Source organism: Myotis davidii, unplaced genomic scaffold, assembly GCF_000327345.1.
Source record: "Myotis davidii unplaced genomic scaffold, ASM32734v1 scaffold246, whole genome shotgun sequence".
In the NCBI taxonomy this organism is placed as follows: domain Eukaryota; kingdom Metazoa; phylum Chordata; class Mammalia; order Chiroptera; family Vespertilionidae; genus Myotis; species Myotis davidii.
Window position 1 is genome coordinate 696,592 of NW_006296542.1, and position 18,140 is coordinate 714,731.

The 18,140-nt window shown below is 38.9% G+C and overlaps 2 protein-coding genes and 1 long non-coding RNA gene across 16 annotated transcripts in view; 1 reads left to right on the top strand and 2 right to left on the bottom strand.

The window, feature by feature from the left end:
- Positions 1–18,140, bottom strand: part of ZC3H11A (zinc finger CCCH-type containing 11A) — a 37,439-nt gene that overhangs the window by 19,025 nt on the left and 274 nt on the right. For 2 of the 14 annotated variants that reach the window (XM_015569298.1, XM_015569296.1), the window contains exons 2-7: positions 17,769–17,830; positions 12,509–12,562; positions 11,102–11,161; positions 10,544–10,742; positions 9,356–9,475; positions 1,029–1,152 (exon numbers count right to left, since the gene is read on the bottom strand). In XM_015569298.1, coding sequence (XP_015424784.1) covers positions 1,029–1,152; positions 9,356–9,475; positions 10,544–10,597 — 298 coding nt within the window. In that variant the 5' untranslated portion in view covers positions 10,598–10,742; positions 11,102–11,161; positions 12,509–12,562; positions 17,769–17,830. Of the gene's footprint in view, positions 1–1,028; positions 1,153–9,355; positions 9,476–10,543; positions 10,743–11,101; positions 11,162–12,497; positions 12,563–17,625; positions 18,130–18,140 lie in introns of those variants that run through there. The other 12 variants (XM_015569293.1, XM_015569290.1, XM_015569299.1 and 9 more) reach the window with 9 other exon arrangements.
- On the top strand, positions 5,378–7,120 carry LOC107184403. Its single transcript, XR_001515236.1, has 2 exons — positions 5,378–5,442; positions 7,075–7,120. It is a non-coding gene; the product is annotated as an uncharacterized LOC107184403 (long non-coding RNA).
- ZBED6 (zinc finger, BED-type containing 6) lies at positions 12,569–17,618 on the bottom strand. The gene has a single exon (XM_006771994.2). The coding sequence runs from the start codon at positions 16,596–16,598 to the stop codon at positions 13,656–13,658; it is 2,943 nt and encodes a 980-aa protein (XP_006772057.1). The 5' UTR covers positions 16,599–17,618; the 3' UTR covers positions 12,569–13,655.

The window sequence follows — 18,140 nt, forward strand, 5'->3', positions numbered from 1 at the left end:
TTGATTTTTTACAGAGAGGAAGGGAGAGAGATAGAGAGTTAGAAACATCGATGAGAGTGAAACATCGATCAGCTGCCTCCTGCATACCCCCAACTGGGGATGTGCCCGCAACCAAGGTACATGCCCCTGACCGGAATCGAACCTGGGACCTCCTTTCAGTCAAGCCGACGCTCTATCCACTGAGCCAAACCGGTTTCGGCTAATAAACCTAATTTTATAAAACAGGTGGAGGAAGAGATCTGCCAAACACTCTGAGATAATCTAGTTTCTTTCAAAAACCACTGCCCAGCCGTAATAGGTCAGCTGGTTGGAGTATGTCCCATTCAACGAGGCATTGTTGGTCCAATTCCCAGTCAGGGCACACACCTGGGTTTCAGATTCGATCCCTGGTCGGGACACGTGCGTAACCTAATTTTATAAAACAGGTGGAGGAAGAGATCTGCCAAACACTCTGAGATAATCTAGTTTCTTTCAAAAACCACTGCCCAGCCGTAATAGGTCAGCTGGTTGGAGTATGTCCCATTCAACGAGGCATTGTTGGTCCAATTCCCAGTCAGGGCACACACCTGGGTTTCAGATTCGATCCCTGGTCGGGACACGTGCGTAAGGCAACCAATCTGTTTCTCTCTCACATCCATGTTTCTCTTTTTCTCTCCACCCCCCTTCCTCCTTTTTCTCTAAGCATGACCTTGGGTGAGGACTAGAGAGAGAAAAAAAGTCAAAAGCCTCTATGGGTCTGATAAGAAAATGGGAATGAAGTAAGCTTTAGCAATCTAAACTGTAACGCCAAGAAGCACTTATGAGGCACATGGCTTTTGGCAACAGGATTGTGACTCTGCTACTTACTGGTTAGTAACTGTACAAATCACCTAACCTTAATAAAGTTGGGTTCCTTCAATTGTAAAGTGGAAATAATACCTCTCTCTCACACCAGGAAAAGAAGGCAAGTATATAAAGTACTTTATACAGTGTGCATAGTAGGTGTTCATTATATAGTAATTATTCTTTTAAAATTAAAAACATCTCACTTTTGCTTGGAGGTAGAAAAAGGCCATCCACGTAACGTCCTCTGTTGTGATGAAAAGCGCAGTTTAGTTTTTGACATCCCACTGGTTGATTTTCCCAGTAACAAGGAATCTCACTCCGTTTTTTCTGCAAGAGGGAAAAACATAGTTTCCAAATAAAAATGAAGTGTGACCTGTATTAATTTGTTCATCTGTTTTTGGGGGATTTTGTTAGTGACAATGAAGGGGAAGATAGAGTGTTGGAAATATTCTATTTCTTGATTTAGGACTAGGTGCTGGTCAAGTAAGTATACTATTCACTTTGTGAAAATTCTATATACACTTTAAATAGTTCAATGAAGAAAAAGGAACTGGTAAGCATTCTGAAAAGTAACTAACCTCTGATTAATAACCTGCATTATTTTGGATGTCTCATCATTTTAAGAGCCTAAGGTTTAAAATTCCCGGAAAGAATAGTAGCATTATTTCAGAAATTTTAAAATATGGAGGAAGGAAACATAGAAATAATGGCCATTACAAAAAGATCCTTACATGTATAAAAAAGAGCAAAGATCAAAGTCTACTACTGAGACTGATAATACAGTGTGGTTACGGATGTGAAAGAATCATGCAATCCCATATACTTATAATGAAAATATAAAGTAGCTCAATCGCTTTAAAAGGCAATTGGCAAATCTGTTTTAAAAATTTATGTCTTGAATTTACTGCCACATGTACAACTTTCCTATTTTCTAAAAGTACGGCAAATACCTTTACCTCTGGATAAAATATCTTAGTTCCGGTTACATCCAAAAGTAGGTGTATTAGCTACCATTGTGTTTTAGATAAGAATAAGAATAATTACTCAACCCCTTCCTCAAGGCAGAACCTACTATCAATCAATCTTCCTTGCTCCTAAGTCTGTCTTTGCTTAAGGTTTTACTCCTTTCCCGGAAGCAATTTTCAAATTACTAGATGCCTTCTATACTAGCAGCCTCCGTATACACGAATCACGTGACATTTATTTGATCTGTTTAATACACTTACTGGATTTTGTTTCTAAATGAAAATTAAAGACAACTTGGAAAATAGAAATAAATGCCTGTTATACTATTACCTAAAGAGAATCACTTATTTTGGTATAGAATTCTTTTACTTAAAAAAAAAAAAGTAAATGTGTAGATGTACACTTTTAAAAAGGTTATTTCATATAATCCTGTACATTTTTCATTTAGCAACAAATTCTCCACAGTAACATTCTCAAACATGATTATTTCTTTAAATTTTTTATAGGTAATAAAGCACATAGACCAAAGTAAGGTTCCTATAAGCTTCTGGTCACAATATTTGTATCAATTGATCAATATATAATGTTGTTTTATGTGTTTGTGTTTAAAGTCACCTTACTTAATATGTATTGTTGCCCAGCGGACGTGGCTCAGTGGTTGAGTGTCGACCTATGAATCAGGTCATGGTTCGATTCCCAGACAGGGTACATGCCTTGGTTCGGGCTGATCCCCAGTGTGGGGCATGCAAGAGGCAGCCGATCAATGATTCTCACTATTGATGTTTCTCTCTCTCCCTTCCTCTCTGAAATATTAAAAAAATATTTTTAAAAAACATATTGATTCACTAATATTGAACTCTAGGCCAACACGCTATAAGTCACAGTGGAATGAGGCTCTATCTATTACACATACTTTCTTTCCTGTGCTTAGGAACATTACATAATACTGCAGCACTATTCTTGGGGCCATTTTAAATGGGAAAATCACCAACAAAAGGGGGAGGGGCACTAAAATAGGCCCCAAAAAGGACACTTGTTTACACTATGAGAGCTGAAACAAGAAAAGCAGAGCATTGCTTTGTTTGATCTCAGCTGGAAATGAGGTGCCTCAAGAGACTCACATTTTTAGTGACCCGCACATGTCTGACTGCCATTCAAAGCAAGTATTACTTCAGAGGTTACAATACATTTTATCGAGTAGACAAATTTTCAAATATGAAACCCAGGAATAATAAAAATTGACTGCATACAGAAGGGGTTACAGTAAAATGGCCCTTTCTCAATCCTGTTCCCACCCCAACAGCCACTGTAAAGTTTCTCTTTTATACTTCTATTTGTAAAATGCATATACAAGTAAAAATAAATACAAATTATTTTCCCTCTCTCTTTTTTTACAAATGGTAGCATATTACACACCTTATTCTGATCCCTTTTCACTAATAATATATTCTGATCTTTCCATGTCAATGTAAATAGTTTCCCTTTTAAAATTTTTTGTTTACAGCTACCCAGCACACCACTGCATGAATAGAGTAAAATTTTATTTTAAATGAAGGTTAGGTTGCTTCATATGTTTTACTAATACAAATTATGCTACAAAAAGTAATCTGCATCTCACTTTGCACATGGGAGCCATAGGTATAATAGTAGTTTTGTAAGATGCAGCCAAATAAGCCTCTGTGCAGAAGAGTTAACAGAGCAGCCCTACAGCTGCTACCCTTAGACAGCCTTGCAAGGGTGGCCCTTGGTTGGCATTGGAAACTCGGCACTCAGAATGTGCCCTAGGCTGTTTGTGCAAATACAGCTTATGCTGAACACCTCCCATCCTTTCGGGAGTCTGGAGTTTGGTATGTGGTAGAGGGTGCCTAAGCAACCTGCCCCAATAAACTTTGGGTCTCTCATGGGCTTCCCTAGGCAGAAACATCACATATATACTGGTGCATTTCTATGGCCAGAGGAAGCGTTCGCTCTGTGTGACCTCTGATGGGAGGGAGATCACAGAGAAGCCCACACATGGATTCCTCCAGACCAAGCATGTCAAACTCGTGGCCGGCGGGCTGCATGTTTGACATGCTTGCTCCAGACTCTGCCTGTGTCCTTTTCTCTTACAACCAGCATATCCTTATTGTGTCACTATAATACTAGCCAAGAATACAACTGTATGCTGAGTTCCATGAGTTCTTCTAGAGCAGTGGTTCTCAACCTTGGCTGCACATTAGAATCACCGGGAATCTTTTTAAAATCCTGATTTCTGGGCCTCATCTTCCGGAAATTCTGTTTCTTTGTTATGGGGTGGGGCCACAACATTAGTCACAAAGAAACAGAATTTCCGGAGGATGAGGCCCAGAAATCAGGATTTTAAAAAGATTCCCAGGTGATTCTAATGTGCACCCAAGGTTGAGAACCACTGCTCTAGAGAATCTCTAAATGTAGTTCTTCTTAGAGACCCTGACACTTAGAGATCTTTCCTAGGAGTTGTGCCCATTTACAAACTATGCCAGCAGTGTTACAATATGACTTTTCAAAAGTTACAGAGTATTCCTTTCTCTGAATGTTAGTGAATTCCCTGCTATTTGGAAGACAGGCAGCATAGAAGACAGTTAAGAGACTATAAACCTGGGACCAAACTAGAGCAGCTATATAAGCCCAGACATCCAAACTGCATATTTAGTCTCTTCCTTTCTACAACACTCCTCAAACAATTCAGATCAAAGTCATTAGGTAAGGCTGAGAGAGGCAGGATTCATGCTGGAAAAGGGAAGGGTATGTGGCCCAGAGCAGGAAGTTAGAGCCGGACTGAGGTGAGGAGTCTACTGGACAAGGTGGGACTGGCACAGGTGTCAGAACCCACAGGAGTTGGTATGACATTTGCATAAGAGGATAGCCTGGCACAGTGTCGGAGCCTGAGCAGCATGGGAAGGCGAGCAAGACTTCTGTGCAGAAGGGATCCTAGTGTAGTAAGTTAAGGAGGGTGTACTTATGGAGGGTCTTCCCAGAATGAGCCTCCAAGACCAACCAGCAGGAGAAAGGCAGGGTCTTCCTGAGTGGGGACCAGGTGCAGAGTTGGAGAACCAACAGGGTGAGAGTGAGCACCTCACATGGGAGGGCTGTCCAACATAGTATCAGAGCCCAAGGACGTGGAATAGAATGCTGAGGTCCAAAAAGGCTGAGGAAGGAGTCCTCACAGTGAAGCAGGGGGGAGACCTGGTACAGGTGTTGGCATTGACATAAGGTGAGAAAGGTGTCCCTGTGGAGAAGCAGCCTCAGGTGTGATGTCAACACCTGAAGATGATTAAAAATGGTGGCAGAGTAAGTGGATGCTGCATGGACATGCTCCCAGGAACAAACTGGAATTACAACTGAAATACAGAAAAACTTCCTGAACAATCAACGAAAAACTCACAGGAGAGAACCCTGACACCCAAGGACTGAAAGTGGAGACCGCACAGAGACTGGTAGGAAAGGGCTGGCTGGGCACCCACAGACGGCAACTGAAGTCCTGGAGAAATATCTCAGCTGTGGGGGAGTCCACTGAGAACTCTGGCATCTAATCCCCAAGCTGGGTCCCCCAGCAGAAAGCACCAAAAATAAGTGTAAATGGACTAAATGCTCCAATCAAAATGCATAAGATAGTTAAATGGATACAAAAACGTGACCCAACTATATGCTGAAAATAAAGAGGAACCCACATACCATCTGGCTATGAACAGCAGCGGGGGTGCTGTCTGCTAGGGAGTAACAGATGAAAACGCAGGCATCCTCTTAAAGGTCCAACGCACAAAAATCCATGTGGAGCCACCACCTTGTGCTCCAGCAGAGGGAGGGCAGAGTAGACCTGAGCTTGTGAGAAGCCAGGATTGGGGACACAGGGGTTAAAGCTCAGAAGGCAGACACCCCCAGTTTCCTGTGCTGAGTCATTCCCCCACACAGTGGAGGACATCTTTTCCACACAGACATTTGCCTTGCGTGGGGTGAAGACAGTTGACACACCCTATTGGAAAACACCTTGCCCTGAAGCCACTTGAGAGATTAAAAATAACAATTAGCCTCCAGGCAGAAGCAACTGCCCCACCCTGTTGAAAAAAAAAAACTCACCACACCTGAGGACGACTGCTTGTGGGGTGGGGGGCAATTCAAGTCCGAATCCTATCAGTCTGTAGGCAGAGGCAGTCTCTGGAGGCTTTGAGTCTTTACCTGATCTAATTAGTCAGAAACAGACTTTAACACTGTCCTGCACTAGAGATTGAGAGGTATAGAGGATCTACCTAATACAGAGGCACAAACCCAGACAGACAGCCAAAATGAGGAAACAAAGAAACAACCCCCAAATGAAAAAAACTAGAGAATTCTCCAGAAGAAGAGATAAACAGAGATAAGAAATTTATCTGAAACAGAGTTCAGAGTAATGACTGTTAAAAAAAGCACAACAGCATGAAAAAAGATATAGTAACTATGAAAAAAGAACAGTCTGAAATAAAGAATGACATAACACAAATAAAGAACACATTGGAAGGAATACATAGCAGATTAGGGGAAACTGAGGATCAAATCAGTAAATTAAAAGACAGAGTTGAAAATATCACTCAATCAGAGAACCAAAAAGAAAAAACAATTAAAAAACAGGAGGACAGCTTAAGGGAGTTGTGGGACAATGTGAAATGTAACAATATTAGAATAGTAGGTGTGCCAGAAGAGGCAGAAAGGGACAGAGAAGGTGTTTGAAGAAATGACAGAAAACTTCCCTAACTTGGTAAAGGGAAAAAAAGTCACAAAAGTTAGGAGGCACAGAGAACCCCAAACAAGAAGAACCCAAACAGACCCATGTCCATACACATCATAATTAAATGCCAAAAATTAAAGACAAAGAGAGAATCTTAAAGGCAGCAAGAGAAAAGAAAACTGTTACCTACAAAGGAGTTCCCATAGGGCTGACATCTGATTTCCCATCAGAAACACTACAGGCCAGAAGGGAATGGCATGAAGTACTCAAGGTAATGGAAAGCAAGGATCTGAGACCAAGATTACTATATCCAGCAAGGCTAACATTTAAAATAGATGGTCAAATAAAGAGCTTCCCAGACAAAAAATGGCGAAAGGAGTACATCACCACCAAGCCAGCATTACAAGAAATGCTAAAGGGATTGCTGTAATGAGAAGAAACAGAGAGAGAAACCTAGCCATACAGAATTAAAATGACAATAAATAAGTACCTATCAATAATAACCCTGTGTAAATGGACTAAATGCTCCAATCAAAATGCATAAGATAGTTAAATGGATACAGAAACGTGACCCAACTATATGCTGTCTACAAGAGACCCACCTCAAAACAAAAGACACACACAGGATGAGAGTGAAGGGGTGGAAAAATATTGTCCATGCAAATGCAAAAGAAAAAAAGCTGGAATAGGAATACTCATATACAACAAAACAGACTTTAAAATGAAGGCCATCATAAGAGACAACAAAGGTCACTGCATAATACTAAATGGATCGATCCAACAAGAGCATATAACCCTGGTAAACATATATGTACCCAATATTAAGAGCACCTAAATATATAAAAAAACTTCTAGCCCTGATTGGTTTGGCTCAGTGGGTAGAGCATCAGTCTGCGGACTGAAGGGTCCTGGGTTCGATTCCAGTCAAAGGCATATACCTTGGTTGAGGGCACATCCCCAGTAGGGGGTGTGCAGGAGGCAGCTGGTCGATGTTTCTCTCTCATCGATGTTTCTAACTCTCTATCCCTCTCCCTTCCTCTCTGTAAAAATCAATAAAATATATTTAAAAAAAAAAACTTCTAGAGGACTTTAATGGAGAGATTGACAACAATACAGTCATATTCGGGGACTTTAACACCCCTCTGACTTCACTGGATAGATCTTCCAGACAAAAACTTAACAAGGAAACAGAGACTCTAAAGGACACAGTGGATCAGATGGACTTAACACCTAAGAGGTAGGAAGAGACTGGAATACAATATTGGATTACATAACCAGGGGACTGATCAAATAAGTAATATTAAGGAGAATGAAAGCAAAGTTTCTCACTTTCAGAAAAGAGAGCTACAAGTAGGCAAAAGTAGAAGCCTATTTGTGAATTGGAGGTATCTATGTGAACTCATGATTTTCCATACAAAAGCAGGAAGTAATAACTAATGATGTAAACATGTGTATGTATATACATTTATGTATTTCCTCCTCCTGTCCACTGTAGGCCTAGAAGCAGTAACACTCCAGGAGCAGCTCAAAGCTCATTTCCATATACTACTTTTCACTAAAAGGAACCAAAGCTCCTTGGAGATATGGTTGATTCCAAAACTAGAGGAGGAAAAGTACAGGATGAGCCTAGAAAGTCTTATTAAGCCAGAAAGCAAAGAGGTATTTGAAGAATGATAGAAACATCCAAAAGACACAAAAACCAGCTTGAAGGGCTCTTACTGGCCAAATCTAGGTCTATTTGAGGATAAAATGTAATAACAACGAAGTATAACACATTGAATAAAATAGGAAACCATGAATTTGCACAAATAAATCACTGAAAAAAATGGAAAGTTTGATAAGAAATGGGATTATTACAGGTTCTCATATTACATCTCCATAAAATGCTTATTACAAAAAGAAAAACTTTTTTAGTAAAACAGTCTGGTAGATCTACCTTAATGAAATGATCACTAACATCACTGGTAATGGGATAATTAAAATTGTATGCCACCTGCCCTGGAGCCAGGTGGCTCAGTTGGTTGGAGCATGTACCATACAACAAAAGGCTGTGGGTTCGATGTCCTTAGGTGAGGATTAAAAAAACACACTGTATGTCACCTAATAATGGTATACAATGAGAAGAGTATCAACTCTGATGTTCTTGCCAAAGGTACAAACCCTGAATTTATCATGAGGAATTATCAGACTAACCCTAATTGAGGGACAGTCTACAAAATAACTGACCTGTAACTAAAAGTGTCAATGCCAATGAAAGGCAAGCAAAGATTGAGCAACTATTCTAGACTGAAAGTGACTGAAGTCATGACAACTACATGCAATACTTGATTCTGGACATGCTCCTTCTGAAATAAAAAACATTATTGGCACATGGCAAAACTTGAGTCAGATCTGAGAATTAAGTGAAGGTAATATATCAATGTTAATTTTCTAATTTTAAAGGTTGTATAACGGTTATATAGGAGAATGTCCTTCTTATTTGTAGGAAATACTCATGAAAACATTTGGAAGTGATAGGGAATGTCAGTAATTTATTCCTAAATGTCTTAGAAAAAAAGTTTTATATTGTACTTGTAATATTTCTCTTAAGTTTGAGATAGTTTGAAAATAAACAGAGATGTAAATACTCCCAATATAGTACATACATAACTTTCATACATTAGATATTTTACCTAACTGCCTTTCAGAAAAATTATACCAATTCAAACTCCAAAACATGTAGATATTAAGTGAGCACTATAATAATGACAAATTTCACTGGATCATTTTTAAAAATTTAACTCACATATCATCTAAAACGTCATCTCCCCCTTATATTTTTTATAATACAAATTCAAAACTTACATCAATCTCCATGTGCCGAAACCTGCACACCTGTCGAAAACAGCGTCCTTCTTGCCATAATGTGCAAACAGTTTCATTTCCTAGTGCAGCTTCGCAGTGACGGAACGGACAGCTGTCACCCTGTCAACAGAGAGAGTAACACAGAAAAGAATGTGAAGCTCAAAAAGATCTCAAGTGAAATGTTCATTATAATAGTTTCCTGGCATCTAGACAAATAGAAAGCAGTAAGGATAGACAGACAAGAAAGAAGACACCTGAGACGGGACAACAAAAACAATCAGAGATCAACAAATTCATAATTTTCTACAACCTATTTCCTGACACTACGCTTCATCTTATGTGACAACAGGAACGAGACAAGCTGAGAGATGACATAAATTAAAAAAGACCAGTGGGAGTATTAGATACTCTTTAAAAATACATTATACTGTTCATCTTCAACTGTTTCATACATCCCAACTAATGTGATTAGTTTTTGAAAAAAGGCCAGAAAGGAAGTTAATAGATAAGGATTTAAGTATAATTCTATGCTTCACTCCATATTTTATACATGATATTATCCAAATACTACTATTGTGCAAAGTGTTATATGAGATCAGGGCTTTGCTCAAAACTGTTAATTTTAAACACAGGATCAAGATGACTAAAGAAAAGTTTTTGTAATAACATGTACATTTATAGAATTAAGTCATAAAGGAACAACAGAAAATAGCAGAATGATCTAAATGGAGCTGCAGTACAACCAAACAGAAAACACGTAAGTTTTGATAAAAAACAGAAAAGCTACAAAAGCATATTTAGTAGATGGCTTCGGTATTCAGCAGAAAATCTGAAGGTCAATTCAACTCAGCAGTTTCTAGAAGTACAATACAACCCACAGGTAACAAAATCAAAGTTGGTAAGCCACAGGCCAAAGTGCTCCTAATTCCAAAGGCACCCTGAACAAATTAATTATAGGTAAGAAAACTTTACACTTTTGTAGAACATGAAGAACATAAAACGAAGAGGAAAACATAAAGAACGAATTCACCTAGGAATGCTATCCTTTACTAAAAAAACTGACAGCAGGTTAATAAACATTTAAAGTGCAGAAAAACAAAACATGAAAACAACTTAGTGTACTGAAAATACGTCTTCAATTTTAGGGGAATCATAGAAAGAACTGATTTTAGAGATTTCAATTCTTACTTTGGTACATGTAGAATAGAAAAAAAAATAGCAGTCTTCTCCTTGATTAGGCATGCTGGGTGGATCCTGAAATCAGGAAGGGATTCTTGAAAACAAGCCACTGCTTCCTCAAGGTGAGGACCAGCTTCAAGTCCTCTTGAAATGGATTTAATCTTCCAAAAGACAACTCAATCACAGAAATCGCCTTTAAAATGTAATGCTAAAATGAGGAAACAATGAATTAAAGTATTTCAGGTAAAATCTTCCAAGTTCCTCCTCCAAATCATCTAATGAAATCACACTGTTAAAACCAAATTTTAATAGTATTTACCTATACAAATGGAATTACAGGGAGTTTTCACCTTGGCTAGGCTATAATGTTTTTACCTTTTTTTAAATGTGCACATATTATCAAAAAAAGGAAAGGGGGTGCCTTTATTCCCTAACCAAAAGCTTGTAAACAATTACAAGAAAAAAAGTTTTGATGATGGTTAATTTCTGACTAATCCAGGAAAATTATGCCTTAAATTACAAAAATGTTTATCCCTTTAATGAGAAAAAACCAATTTCCACACTTACATTAGCTGGTTGCTCTCAACAGGAACATCTGTGTCTTCACTGAGTTCCAATCTATCACGCCTGTAGGTCGAACCAACACTCAATCCATGAATTAATAATAATGAGGCAGAAAAAAATTTCCTCCTCACATTGCCAAGGAAACCTCTCAGCCACAATTCAAACACAGGATGTGTTTTTAAAACATTTCCCAACTATTGGGAGATTAAGTCCATTCGAACAACCTTTGTCAGACTGGAGACAGCTATCGCTAGTTATCTCCTCAAAATAAAAACAAAAACAAAAAACAAACAAAAAAGTTCATTTAAAGATGAACTTGAAATTCAAAGGATTATTTTTTTAAAAAAATCCATCTTCCATAGTCGAACAATATAATTTAAAAAGAAAAAAAGAAAGAGAAAAAATAAAAAGAACACCAAAATTCAATAAGATCCAATTTCTGGTCTTCAAGATTTCTTCACCTATTAAGAAAAAAACAGAAACCTTCCCCCATCTTTATTATCTGTATAATAAAAGCACACTTGTATGTAAAAATATAAAGTGTTTTATGTACATAATATACATATATACTAACTGGCTTATACACACATACACACACACACATACACACAAATGTGTAGAAATAAAACATTTGGGTAAGTTTTCCCTTTTAAAATACACTACAAAAGCCTTTAGATTTGGGTTCATTATAAAAGTAGTGAACTTACTCTTATACCAAAGTATCATGAAGTATGTTACACAAAATTTTGCCAAGCCAGCAAAATAAAGATGAAGGGAATCTTTACACATATATCAATGTGTACAATATGGATGCATGTATATCATTATCTTTTTCATCTTCAGGGAGTGTTTAACCAAAAAAGATAGAAATGTATAGTTATAGAGTAACTACAGAGTGGTGCAGCAAGCTGTAGAAGGCAGAGCAGCATTATAGCCATACTGAGCTGGCACTGTCAAAATACAAAAAGCTTCTATTAAGGGAAGATTGTTTTTCTTTTATAGCAACCAGTGTCAACTGGCATGAAATTCAATATTGGCCCTGCAAAGGCTTGCTTATGCAGCCTAATTTCAAATTCTTTACTACTGATGGCTACAACTAAAGACGTTGCAATTATCCATTTACTCTAGTTAATAAAAGGGTAAACTTTTGAAGTTGAAATTTCATTCCACAATGGTACATTTACCATTTCAGAATTAAAAGAAAAAAGGCCAAAAAAAAAAAACCCACCAAAAAAACGATTTGATACATAGAAATGAATTTTAAATTTTGAAACCAGCCCAGTAACAAAGCAATTTTGATTCTCATGTAATAGATACTACATTATTTCTAGGCTAAATCTTGCCAAATACTATCCAAGACAAAACTAAAATAAAAACTTAAAAAAAAAAAAGTGGACACCTTTTACTCACACTTAATACTAGTCAATTTTCCAGGAAATTTTTGGGCAGGGAATATCCCCAAATCTAAAATGAAAAAAAGGAAAAATTGGGATCTTACATTAGTTATTCAGTCTGAAAATTTTAATAGACTTTTATTAAAAGTCATCATTTTCTGGCCTCCCAATCAATCATAGAAACAGAGCGGAAAGGAACCTTAAAAATCACTGAGATCCATCCTCATTTTACCAGTGAGGAAATGATTCCTAACACATGAAAATATTGATTGCTTATTTTTAGTTTAGAATTGAGGCCAAAACAATTTCGTAGTTAAGAATACGTAGTTATGAAGAATTCAGTATATATTAAAAAAGTATTTAAGATCACTTAATATTGGAAAAACATTCTTTGGAAAATGGATACTAGGATTGTCAAAGTATGCTCATGTATGGGACTAAGACTTTAATTCCCATTCAATCTTTTGAAATTTTGTAAAACTTTTACTATGTCATTTACCCATAATTAGGCAAAAGCACCTATGCAATTTTTGTTTTTACACTATTTTAAAAAGGTTAAAAAAGGTAATTCAAAGATCAAAAGTAATTTTTCCTAATTGTAATGTTTCCCTTATATATAGATCCAATCCTATAAAGGGTAAACTAAGCTGACCAGTATGAGGAGGCAATTAGAAGTTTCCAAATATAAAACAATTTTGTAAGTTTTGTGTTTGCCAAGCTTTAAGTACGACTCGGAGTTTTAAAAGAAATAGATAAGTGGGGGTGAGGGGGAGAAATACCAGCTTAGTATGTTTTAGAGTAATCAAACTTTTCATGTTGGGAGAGATTTTTACTTAAAACCAATTACTAGTTCAGTTTACCAGTAAGAAAGAGCACAAGGCCTTTCAATGCTGCACTATATTTTTTAAATAAAAAATATCTTTCTCTCAACTTGTGTAAACAAAATTTCATGTGACAGCCACATTGAGTTAGTACTGTGAAATCATTAAAGTTAATCTTCACTTTGCCAACATTACCTCTGAGGAATTTTCTGTCCTTTTTGTGTTTTCAGGTTTCCCCAGATTCATGTATAAAGAATAATTAGTTAACAATATGTAACAACTATAGCAATTAGAATACAGTACAAAGCAAGAAGTTGCCCATTTTAAATGGAGAAAGGAAAATTAAGATAATATTTCTTTTTCATTGCTTTGAACAACTTCATTATCAGGATCCCAGCTCAGAACCAATGTAGAATAATCATATTTAACATTTCTCAAGTTCATTTTCAGAAACATCAGCTGTTCTATATTGTCAAAGTCCAGGTTCATGGTCTGCTTTGGATGAAAGTGGCTATTTGCAGTAAAGATACATTCAGATTGCCAACTACACATAGGGCAGCTTAGATACTGAATGGCAACTTGGGTCAAAGCTGGCCATATGCTCACCTTCCTCTGCCAGTAAATCAAAGGGTCATCACCTCCTGAGATTTCTGAATACTTTTCTTTGAAGTATTCATCCACTACTGCTACAGCAGACGGAAACATGAAGCTTTTGCCTCCCATGCCAACATTATCTGCAGCTGAACTATCAACAGACCCTGAACTGGAGGTGCCTTCTCTTGTAGATGAAGTAAATGAGTCCATTTGTACTATAGCTGAGGGACCAGAAGCTTCTGAAGTTGCAATATGGCAGACCTCTGGTGAAGATTCCATATAATTACAAACTTCTTCTGCAAGGATCTGCTTATACATTTCTAAATCAGCACCTTGAGGGAAAACGTCTTCCAAACTATTTTTAAAGCAAGGATCTAACAAAGCAGCCAAGATACAGGGCTTAGATTTGAGCATGGCACTTATTAGGGTGTCCGTTTCAAGTTTCAGAGATAAACTGTCCACCAGATTGAGGGCCTGTGTAATACCTCTGACTTGAAAATCTTCTCTGAGTTTCTGCAGGGAAAGGAGTAGATGATGGACTGTGGGTAGCACCTGATTCAATCCTGTGGTCTTCACACTAACTCTCTGGGTGGCCTCCTCAAACGGTTTAAGAATATCACAAACATAAGTCATTAGGGTCCACTGAAGGGAGGTGAGTACAACTCCACTGGCTCTACCAAGACTATGGTGAACTGAATAGCAATGCTCCAAGAGCCATTTTAACATATAAAAGGTAGAAATCCAATGGCCAGTTTCATCCTGCTTCAAATTCTTCCACGGAAGCTGGCGATCATTTTGGAACTCTTGCAGTATCTGACGAGCCTTGACTGAATGACTAAAATGATGACAGGTTTTCCTAGCAGCCACTAACATGTTCTCAATGCTTTTGTGCTCACAGAAAAAATCCTGAATGACTATATTTAAACAATGCAGGAAGCATGGCACGTGGGTAAAACCGCCATCTTTGATTGCATGTACCACATTAGAGGAATTGTCAGAAACAATGAAGCTAGGAATGAGGAAATTAGGAGAAAGCCACAGACCAATCTGGTCATTTAATTCTTGTAAAATGTTGGTTACCAAACAGTCTTTGGCCAAACCTGTTACACACAGCACTGCCCATTTTCTAAAATCGGGGATCCAGCCATTATTGGAAGAAGGTGCAGTGTCCAAGGAGACCCAGTGTACAGTCACAATAAAATAGTCAGTGGATGGGTCATGGGTCCATATGTCCACAGTCAGGTGGATCTTTTGGCTTTGAACATTCTCCAAAGTTAAGAAAATTTTTTCTCTGACCCAATCATATAACTGAGGTACAGCCTTAGTGAAGAAGTAAGTCTCAGATGGTAACCTATAATCAGGGGCCACAATCTGCATGAACCTCTGAAAGGCTGGGGTTGAGAAGTAGCTGTAAGGATGCATATCTTCCACAATCATCTGAATAATCGCCTGACTTATTTGACTGGAGACTGAATTTTCACAATATGTTGTTTCTCTCTCCTGCGCAAGCATCAGAGTATCTTGTTCTACAACAGGAATGGGACTCTCAGATATCCTATTTTCAATCTCTAACACAGGAGGTTCATCTGAATCAGAGTCACTAAGGTCCTCAGCTGTTAAATCTTGGCTGCCTGTAGACTTCTCTCCATTTGAAGTATCACTCAAGAGATTTCTCTCAGTCTCAGCCTCATCTAATCCATTTCCAACCGCACCGCTGTCTTTGTTGGCAACAGCCCAATGGATGGGATGTGTGGCCTGCAGGTGTCGTTGAAGTGTTGAAGTTCCTAAGTGAGAACCTGGCCTACCACGGCTCACACTTCTTTTACATATATTACACACAGCTCTGGAGATGTGCTGAGGATCAGTATAAAAAAAATTCCAAACTGCAGATGTCTTGGCTCTCGTTCCAGGAATTAAGGCATGCTTGACAATGTTACTTTTGATGAGAAATCTCCCCCTTTCTGCCCTCAGGGCATCAGATACTGATTTATCCCGTTTCTTACCCATTCTATTATCGTTTAATGGATCAGTAGGAATATATTCAAAGCTTCCACTGCTTCCAGCAGAAGAGGGAGATAAAGGTACATCCAAAGTAAAGTCCTCCTCCCCACTAGTGACTCCAAACTTGTTGGCCCTCGTCCAGTGAGGTGAATGCCTTGCCTGCAGATGTCTTTGAAGAGTAGATGTCCCAAGATGGCTGCCTGGTTTACCCCGACTAACACTTTTTTCACAGAGGTTACAAATAGCCCGCCAGGTGTACTGGGGGTCAACATGAAAGAAGTGCCATACAATGGAGGTCTTGGCTCTAGTACTAGGTAGGTAGATCTGTTTTTCTATATTGCTCTCAAAAAGACCTTCTTCATCCTGCTCAGGAGTACTGGAAGCTAACAAAGCAGGGGCATCTGCAACAGGCCTCCCAGATCCCAAATCCTTACTAAATTTTTTCACAAGGATCAGTTTCTTTCGTCGCCTTTTCCCCTTAATTCGCAAGCCCTTCTTTCTTTTCTTTTTCGCAGGCAATTTTGCCTCTTTATCCATTCCTTCTGCCACCATCTTTCTCTCTACCACATCTTCTTTATCTGTATTAGAATTAATGGGAACACATCCCAGAATTCCAGCACTACTAAAAGTGCTGCATCTTCCACCAGGAGTGAGTGAGGAAACTGGTACACTGAGGGTACATACATTCATTCTCTTTATGCCTCCAAGATTCGTACCAGAATCTGTTAGTGGGTTTATTGCTCAAGAAGAAATACAGCTGTTCCTCTCTACTTGCATTACCTATTCTCCAATTTCTATGGGGAATCAAATTCCCTTTGGACCAATGACTTCCAAGCCAGGTTATTTTTGGAGGAAAAGTGACAGCAATGGAGAACATTCCCAAACTCTTTCTCAGAGGGCTTTAAGATCCCTCTGACTTTCTGAGTTCTGAATTCAAATTGTCCAATCCACTCATGTTATAGAAAAAAGAACTGAGGCCCACTTTCCCAGAGTCATAAAGTTGGTCAGTAGCAGCTAGAAGCCAGGTTTTCCAAATCCCAGGCCCATGTTCTTTCTGCTTCATCAAGAACTATATCTGCTTGAAATGCCTTCACCTTTAAAAATGTGTTTTTATAAAGCTTCACAACAACATCAATTTCCATTAATCCTGAAATTAATTATTTTCAGGAATTTCATTTAAACAAAAACATAGTGCATCATTCAACATTGATCATTTAGGACTGATTTGTCAATACAACCCAAAAAGTCAATTCTGAAATGCTAAATCAGACTCCACATACTGGTCATTAACAACAAATGCTAGTTGACCCCTCTCAGCTCTAATTAACAGCAATACAATTTTTTAAAATGTGGGTGGCAAAATATATATATATATATATGCTTTGTGGGTAAAATTAAAAATCAAGGTCACAAGATGAACTTTCAAGTTACTTTCAATTAATCCAAGTTTAGTTTCAAGACACTTTCAGACTGCAGAAGCTTTCTGGCCTGTACATGAGTAACTCATAGGTTGGACTCTACATGAGCAACAAAAACTAAAATGAGCTTTAAGCTACTTCCATTCCTTCTCAATTGATCCCTCCCTTTCCCCCAATACCTACATACATTTACCCTAAAAAGCATCGCTACCACTAGATCCACAGCCTCCTTCTCAACGTCCAGAACCAAGGCCTGTGAGATGTCAATAATACGGGCCTTCCCCCAGAGGATTCCGCACCGCTTATGGGAGCTTAGGGGGCGTTCTTCATTACGATTTCATCAATCCTACAAGGAGAACTGAAGTGTCCCCGTGGCTCTTGACTCCGATGCGGAGGGCTGGGGGTGGGCGTATAATTAGGATAAGGAAGGGGTGTAGGATACCGGAATAAGGTCGGTGGCTTTCTGTATGTGGAATTTGAGAAAACCTCCAAAGTAGTGAGACCCTGGAGAGGAATGAGAGTAGGTAAATTCAGCTCCTGGCGCTCGGTGGGGGTCCGCTGAACTAGGGAAGCTATGGCCCCCCCCAAAAAAGCAATCGAACGTCAATGCTCGCTCCGGGAGTCGGGGAGCAGGGGGGCTTGGAGGAGCTGCCCCGGGCTCCTAATTTCGCCAGCACCGGATGTGGGGGAGGAGGGGAGGTGGCTGGGAAGGGAGCAGGCGCTGTGGGGGTGGGGTGAGGTGGGCTGGGAGCGATCCGAGGGAGGCCGGGGGCTCCCCGCCCGCCCCGGTGAGGGCAGCGGCCGCAGGGGGGGC